This window comes from Hyalella azteca, unplaced genomic scaffold (assembly GCF_000764305.2).
Source record: "Hyalella azteca isolate HAZT.00-mixed unplaced genomic scaffold, Hazt_2.0.2 contig15841, whole genome shotgun sequence".
NCBI classification, from domain to species: domain Eukaryota; kingdom Metazoa; phylum Arthropoda; class Malacostraca; order Amphipoda; family Hyalellidae; genus Hyalella; species Hyalella azteca.
The window spans coordinates 170-8,520 of record NW_025945675.1 but is presented as its reverse complement, the minus strand read 5'-3'; the positions used below and the strand labels follow the sequence as shown (position 1 = coordinate 8,520).

Genomic DNA, 8,351 nt, shown 5'->3' with positions numbered 1-8,351 from the left:
GGGTGGTAGGGGATGATGGAGGGTGGTGGGTGGTGGGCGACGGGTTACAGGTGGTGGGTGACGGGTGAAGGACGAGGGTTACGGGTTCACGAAGGGATTTCTCTACCCTTCCATCTAACCCTTCTGTACGTGTGTTGTTGGTTGACCGGAGGTGTGTGATGCGTGTTATAGGTGGGTTCGTGAGTGTGTAGCGTGTGTGAGAGTGTGACGAGTATGATGAGTGTGCTTTGGGTGTGATGAATGGTGATGACTATGTGGTAAGTGCATGTGGTGGGTTATTTTGAACGTGTTCAATTACCCTTTGTAAACAAAGTGCTCTTGGCATGAAGTAAAATTTTATCAGGGTTTGAGAGGCGAGTGTATGGTGAATGAGTCTATACGGTTGTGGTGAGATGATGAGCTCTCAACCAATCAGCGGCGAGCATGTGCTGCAGTATATGTCATCGTTTACATTCACTATAGTGACTTCACTATAGTGACTTCACTATAGTGACTTCACTATAGTGACTTCACTATAGTGACTTCACTATAGTGACTTCACGATAGTGACTTCACGATAGTGACTTCACGATAGTGACTTCACGATAGTGACTTCACTATAATGACTTCACTATAATGACTTCACTATAATGACTTCACTATAATGACTTCACTATAATGACTTCACTATAACGACTTCACTATAACGACTTCACTATAACGACTTCACTATAACGACTTCACCATAATGACCACTATAATGACTTCTTGTGCATATATAGGTACGGCTTATCGTTCAGTAACGAATTAGTCATCAATCAAAAATCTCAGTTCACGATCACGGAATCAACATAACTTTTCGGGTACGTAGGCGCCATAACAGCTGTGAAGCCTTTAACTGTCCTTGATAAAGTCAAGAGTTCCGATACCAGCTAATATAACACAGAGATAACGATACTTATCATATCTATCTTAATAATTCAATTTTCATCCTTTTACTTTTTTTCGACAATGATTGGTAGTTTTACAATGATATACGTAAGTTATTAAGTACTCTTTGATCGGCAGTTTTACAATAATTCAAGTTATTAATTTCTCTTCAATTCGACATCAATCGACGATAAAAATGCAGTAACGAGTTTATTCTATATTTTTTTGCATGAAACATTCATACGCGTCGATCAGCTTAATCTTTAAAGTAAAGCTCCCTCAATATAAATGTGAAACCATCGATATCAACGAGAGGACGCTTGTATTTACATCATACGAAACCTTGGTGTTCAACGTGATAATACTTTGATGTTGAACGATATGAAACTTTGCTTGCCAGCACGAAGGAACTTGAACATTGGAAAAAAACAACGAAAGCTTATGACTGAACTCAGACTTCAAGCGCATGAAAGGCAGAGAAGAACTGAGGAAAGTTTACACGCACGGCTTGCTTGCACTTTACAACAGCTGCAACAACTGAGGCAGCAACGAGCACAACAGCTGCTACAACTGAGGCAGCAACGAGCACTACAGCTGCAACAACTGAGGCAGCAACGAGCACAACAGCTGCTACAACTGAGGCAGCAACGAGCACAACAGCTGCTACAACTGAGGCAGCAACGAGCACAACAGCTGCTACAACTGAGATATTGTATGACGGCAATATACATGAACTCTTAAATAGTTTTCTAATTCTTAACATAGAAAATAGTTACTAGTTACGTACCTAACTATTATCATAACAAATAATGACTAGTTTCCTAACTATTAACTTGACAAATAGTTACTATCTTCCTAACTATTAACCTAACAAATATAAACTAGTCTCCCCAACTCTTAACAAAAGAACACAAATCTCTTCAAATTATCGAAGTCCCAACACCCGCGCGACTTTCATGTGCACATTTCCTACGTCAAATTAAATGTGTTTATCGGCGTCCAGCTTTTGGTTTTCCAGGGCTGATATTATTATTTATTTGTTAGGGTTATTTATTATTTATAGGTTATTATTTGTGATAAGGAATGATCACAATTGATAAAACCAAAGCTTATCTTCGGTGTCCACGTCGACCAAAAGGCGCCTGTAATCAGCACTATAGATAACCATAGTTCAAAAACATCGGCGGTTTATGCGCGGCCAAAATGCTACCCCAGTAACACGGCGCTGATTATCAGTAAGGTAGTCAATGATATTAGGATAATTTAGAAGGCTTCAGTATAGCGTCAGCGATAAGCCTTATCTTCGAATTACCCCACGCAGGGGAAACACAAATTACCCCTGAATTGTTTGTTGTCAGGCGCCTACCAAGAGCTTCTGAAAGCGAAGTGATTTATAGTCTACAAAAATNTTATTTAAATGAACTATAAGGATAACATATTACAGTCTCCAGAATATAAATCCTATAAGGATAATATATAATGGCCTCCAGAATCTAAATGATTTAAATGACTTATAAGGATAATATATAATAGTCTACAGAATATAAATGCTATAAATGACCTATAAAGATATATCAATTTATCCAATCCCGTACAGTTCAACATTTTACAATTGATTTTTTTTTCAAAATTTTATGAATTTATTAGAAAATATGCTTCCTTCTCAAGGCTAAAAAGAAAAATGAAAGAATTTTCTTTTCGGCAAGGGCGTTTTCAGCGAGGATGTTGATTTCCCTAATCTTTTACAGTTCCCTTGAAACTTTTACTACCTACTCTGAATGTAAGGAAAATCAAGAAAACAGGCGCGAAATTGGTAGAATTATAGCAAATTTGATTAAGTTATATAATTATTTTCATTATAATTGTTGTCCGCGTTCGTTAAGGAGCGAGGTAAGAAACTTGATTCCTTGACCTTTGATGTACCGATGACTGAATTTAATATATGCCAAATATATTATACGCTTCTTGGTGGCGAGTTTAGAGTTACGGCTCACGAATAACGGAAGTGGGGCGCGAGCAAGAGCTTTGCGGCTCACATGAGCAAGCAAGAGTGTAGCCGCGGCTCACATGAGCAAGCAAGAGTGTAGCCGCGGCTCACATGAGNACAACCATTTCATTAATACGATAAAGATTGCGATACGATAACATCTTTGTTATAAAGTCCCCCAAAACGATAATAATCATAATTAAATAAAAGTATGATATTATGATTTAAAAAGTATCACTTTACGTAGCTGCCAAAAAAAGTGCTTGGAAGAATTGATGAGTTAGGTTAGAATTAGATTGTGAATCACTTGCGAATTCATCTGTCTTCGTAATTGAGATACGAGCGCGCAAATACAGCAATTAGTCAAGCGCATTCGTTAATCCACTTTATTTCATACTAAAATATTATAAAACATACAACATTGTAAGAAATTTTTTAACAAACATCGTATATTTGACGCTCACAAACCTTATGAATTCATACTGTAGACTACATATTACCCCATGAAACTCATGAAAGAATCTATAGCAAATAAGCAATAAATACTAGTAAATACAGAGATTTCTGTGTAATTTATCCAAAAACAGCAGTGAATGAATGCTTCACATGAACTTGGTAAACGGTGGCCGCATTCACAGGTCAAGACTGGACCTAGCGAGGAGACCCAAGTCACCATAATTATTTTAACTAAGTGAAATTAATAATAATTATCAACATATTTAAATTAGTTTCTTACCTGTAAGAAGGGCTTTCCCTGGTGCCTGCTGGTGTGTAGGAAGAGACTAGATGTTATTTCTCGTGCCCAGATCTTGTAACGCACAATTTCTATTTTCAAAGTGAATGTTTTTGCTGACCTGGTTTGGTAGTCTCGTGATCCCACAACAGTTCGGTAAGCTCAAGTTTGCGCTACGGATATTAAATGAAATCAACGTCTTTTTTTGGACGCGGTTGGTTAATGGACTTCAAGTCAGAAATTTGTTGCTGTCACTGTGTGGGGTGTCGAAACTCGATGTGATGTGATGACAGACATTACAACGTCGCCGTGATGAAGAGCTGTGATGACCAACACATCATCATCCCATGTAGTTATGTAGCGCTATTATTACACCTGATTTGCGGCAACAGGTCAGTTCATGAGATTTTCGCAGCATGTTCCTTAGTTTTGGTAACTTGATTATGGGCCACGAAATTTTGTTTCAAACACTTTCAGTCCTTCACGAGGAACGCCTTCCACTTTTTTCAAAAAACCACTGATTTTTTTACGCACGAGTTCCTTTGGTTTCCATTGCTTTACGCAAAAAAAAAACATTTCATCATTTTTCCGATACAAAAATAAAAGATCTTCAATGCTGGCAGACGCCTTATGTAAAGTTTCCAAAACGCTGCTGGCGATTAATCGTATAGATTCCCACAACAATCAGAAATATTCGTGTTCCGTCAACAATACACGAGTTGACGTTAGTCACAATATTCGTAAATAGAGATTATATTACACTATTAGCATATAAAACTTATAGTATTCACTCGACGGCATATGGCGCAGCGCACTCACAAACACTATATATATGCAATTCACTTATATATCACAATGGAAGATTAGACGACTGCTCATTCAGGATTTGAATAGTACAGCGGAAGGATTTTTCTTTTTCATAATGAACCGTAGACTTATTTGCAATTTCATGAGAACTTGTCTCGTTCGTAAAATACTGTGCGCACTGAAGGGCTCGAACAGTCAAAACTGTTGCTAATTAACGTGCGGGACGATGAAAATGTTTCGCCTAAAATCTGGCATGGACACTCGTCGAGTTTTTGCAACTCACGAACCCACAGTACACAATTAAAGTGAAGATTCTGATCATACGCGAATTTTAGATATTCGTCTCGATTATGTGAGACTATGGCGCTGAGATTGATTCCTTAGAACTAATCATAGTTGAATGAGAAATGGCCGGAAAAATTGGCTATTGAAAAGTCTTCGACATCCTCGAGCTGATCATCAACAGGTTTTGAACAGCTGAGTAAGCAGGCCATGAGAAATTGATGCGAGGCGGGAGGTCCCGGGAGCAGTTCAGATAATAAGGCTTAGCACTAACTAAGAGCACGACGACGAAAAACATCTGCGCTAGTAAGAACAGCATCAAAAATGGCCACTACGAGCACTGCAACCAACCGCATGTGCAGGTGTATGACTGAGGTGGTGCGGGCACTATTGGTGCGTAGTAATACCCGTTGCTGAAAATGACGGGAGGTGGCGGCGCGATGTGCAAGTCATAGCTACTGTTGGATAGACTGCTGCTGCCACTGCTGTTGCTGCCACCATTTATGTTGCTGGTGCCATCAATGCTGCCACAAGTGCTGCTGTTACTGCTGGTGCTACTGCTGTTGCAGCTCTGGTGCTGTTTTGTGTACATGAGTTGCTGGTCAGTGTAGAAAACCTGACACGCGAGCTCGTCTATCAAGTTGAGAGTCTGACGGCGTTCGTGACCCATGAGACAGACTGTGGACTCATCCACGACTCTGTGAAGCCGTCGGAGGTACTCGTACCTCAGGCCCTCATCAGCGCCAACCAGGTGATTCAGCAGGTAGGACTCAAGCTTATTCTGCTGCTGGGTCACGTCAGGGAAATCGATGAAGAAACGCGAGCACATGTACCGCTCCAGAGTTTTGATCTCCTGAGGGCTGGCTGGAGTGTAGTCTTTGACGAGCAGATTGCAGTATTTCAGTAAGCCACCGCCACGTATTTGCTCGGGCAGTTTAGTGGCAATCATTCTGTTCTGCAGATGATAAAAGGCTTCACTGAAGTTACCGTACACGCTTTCCCCCAGCACTGTGGGATACAGGGTCTCACTAATAGGCAGTTCAGCGCAATCGTAGAAAAATAAAATGGAATCCAATATGATTTGGAATGAGTCGACAGAAAACTCGAACTGCCTCTTCATGGTATCGACGAACTTGAGTTCAATATTCCTACCACCGTTGTTCGAGAGCGAAATGAGTGACCAACGATCTACATCGTTGCTTACTTTGACCATCTTGTTGACGTAGCCTTCCTTGAGTGAGCACGAAGACAGACGTTTCTTGTTGACGCCCAGAGGCAGAAACTCGAGCAAGGCATCGAGCACAGCGTTCTTGACACGATCATAACTCCTCTGCGAGCTCAGCTCTACAGCGAATATGAGATCAAGATCGTTGTACGGCTGATCGCTGTCTGTGGCAAGGATGTGCGAGGCGGCTCCACCGTTCAGACGAATGTCACGGACCTTCACTGAATCTGCCGCGAGTTTCGCTTTGACTACGGCGACGAGATCACGAAGACGAACTTCGATGGTAGGAAAATTTCCACGTCCGTGTATGGGTAAAACTTCTTGCAGGACTTCATCTAGGCGACTTACTTGTTCGAAGGTTAATACGGAGAAGCGGCCGTCTTCCATAGCGACGTCAACGCACTTTTCCATTCTGTTTCTCAGGTCCTTCGACACCTCGAGAACGCCTTTCTGTAACGAACGGAACAGCTGGTAAGAGGAGCAGATTACGAAAGAACCTTACACAACGACTGCACCGCTCGGACTGTGAGAGCCAGACTCACAACACACGATCACCAGAAGGGCACCACCATCTCCACCATCACCACCACCGCCGATCCAGCACCACCACCAACAACAGCAGGTGGTGCTCTCTACACGTACGCACGCACGCACTCACGCCTTCGTGAACATTCTAGTGACAGCCGGTTGCTCTCGAATATGGAGTAAATTTGGGCGAAATTTAAAATAAATAACCTAGTCCTCATATAAACCATAATTTACTGCACAAAATATTTGTTATGGTTATAGTAAATATTCGTCATGGTAATTGGCCCTTATGACCAATGTGAATATATAGGCAAAGAATACGTTGACATATACAAAACATTTGAAAGTACCCCAAATTAATTATCCTATTTTGGCAAAAAATTAGAGCATCATTCCAAAAAATCATGATAAATAGAACAATTTCGAACAAGAATATAAAATTCATCAAATGAAGAAACTCGCCTAGAAAAATTAGCACAAATATAATAGAACCGAAAAGTTTCGCCCATGTCATTGAACTGTGTCGACTAGATGCATTATTATTTTGACCCCAAGGAGTCGAGTCTAAATGACCCACGTATTTAAATCAGTGCTAGTAGAGCCCGAAACTAAATCAGTGACGGAACCAGGGCAGAAACTGCAATTTTTATTTATATTTAGGCCGTAAATTTATTTATTTAGGACCTGATGCCGCGGCCTTGAGACGAGATAGGGTGACCGTAAGCTGCTATGAGAAAAATTAATGGGTAATGTTGTCCCAACAGCTACAGAGTTTCTGCATGCAGCCCAGATACGTTCTTTTGCCGGGAAAAACTGAGTCATGATGGCTCACAGTGGAGCGAGAAGCGCATCGCGACTTGGACAAAGTGTCTCTAATTTTTTTGAGTGAGGGCACGACGCCTCCAGCAGCCTTTGCTCAGCTGTGAACGTCGCCCCACTCACCCCACTCACCCCAGCCCGTGTCCGGTCTTCCCACTCACCCCAGCCCGTGTCCGGTCTTCCCACTCACTCACCCCTCACTCACCCCTCACTCACCCCTCACTCACCCCTCTCTTACATTTGACCCCAACGTTCCAACTCTTACATTTGCCACCAGCGTTCCAACTCTTACATTTGACACCAACGTTCCAACTCTTACATTTGACACCAGCGTTAAAATTCCAGTTTTCGCCATACGCTTAGAAATATGAATGAGTCGAACTGTTCACATAGTTACTTTATTCACGTAATCTTAATACGAGTTTTCATCACGCCGAACTGGGTCACGATGACCCATGTGAGGTCAAAAAGAGCCTCAACATTTGAAGAAAATCCCGTATATTTTTCTGGGTGTCAGTTTCCGATAATAACGTTAATGCCTTTTGTTCTTTGGCTGCAGCGTTCCCGCAACTCCAGCGTTCCCGCTACTCCAGCGTTCCCGCAACTCCAGCGTTCCCGCTACTCCAGCGTTCCCGCTACTCCAGCGTTCCTGATACTCCAGCGTTCCCTATACTCCAGAGTTCCCTATACTACAGCGTTCCCAATACTCCAGCGTTCCCTATACTCCAGCGTTCCCTATACTCCAGCGTTCCTATCTATAGCTTATATTATTTACTAAACAACTTATTGAATAGATTATAAAATGATAATTATAAGAATTAATGTTTTAGCACAAACGCTGTAACTCTTACATTTGACACCAACGTTCCAACTCTTACATTTGACACCAACGTTCCAACTCTTACATTTGACCCCAACGTTCCAACTCTTACATTTGACACCAGCGTTAAAATTCCAGTTTTCGCCATACGCTTAGAAATATGAACGAGTCGAACTGTTCACATCGTTACTTTGTTCGTGTTAATTAGTATATATATCATATATATACTAATTCGAATTTT

At 41.3% G+C, this 8,351-nt stretch overlaps 1 protein-coding gene across 1 annotated transcript; it reads right to left on the bottom strand.

Annotated features, from left to right (window-relative positions):
- Positions 1-4,141: 4,141 nt before the first annotated feature.
- LOC108664499 (terminal nucleotidyltransferase 5C-like) lies at positions 4,142-6,454 on the bottom strand. The gene has a single exon (XM_018151093.2). The coding sequence runs from the start codon at positions 6,352-6,354 to the stop codon at positions 5,050-5,052; it is 1,305 nt and encodes a 434-aa protein (XP_018006582.1). The 5' UTR covers positions 6,355-6,454; the 3' UTR covers positions 4,142-5,049.
- Positions 6,455-8,351: the final 1,897 nt, after the last annotated feature.

What these genes read in the sequence shown, in the direction of transcription:
- LOC108664499 (XM_018151093.2), bottom strand. Translation starts at nt 6,354, where the DNA reads ATGGAAAAGTGCGTTGACGTCGCTATGGAAGACGGCCGCTTCTCCGTA.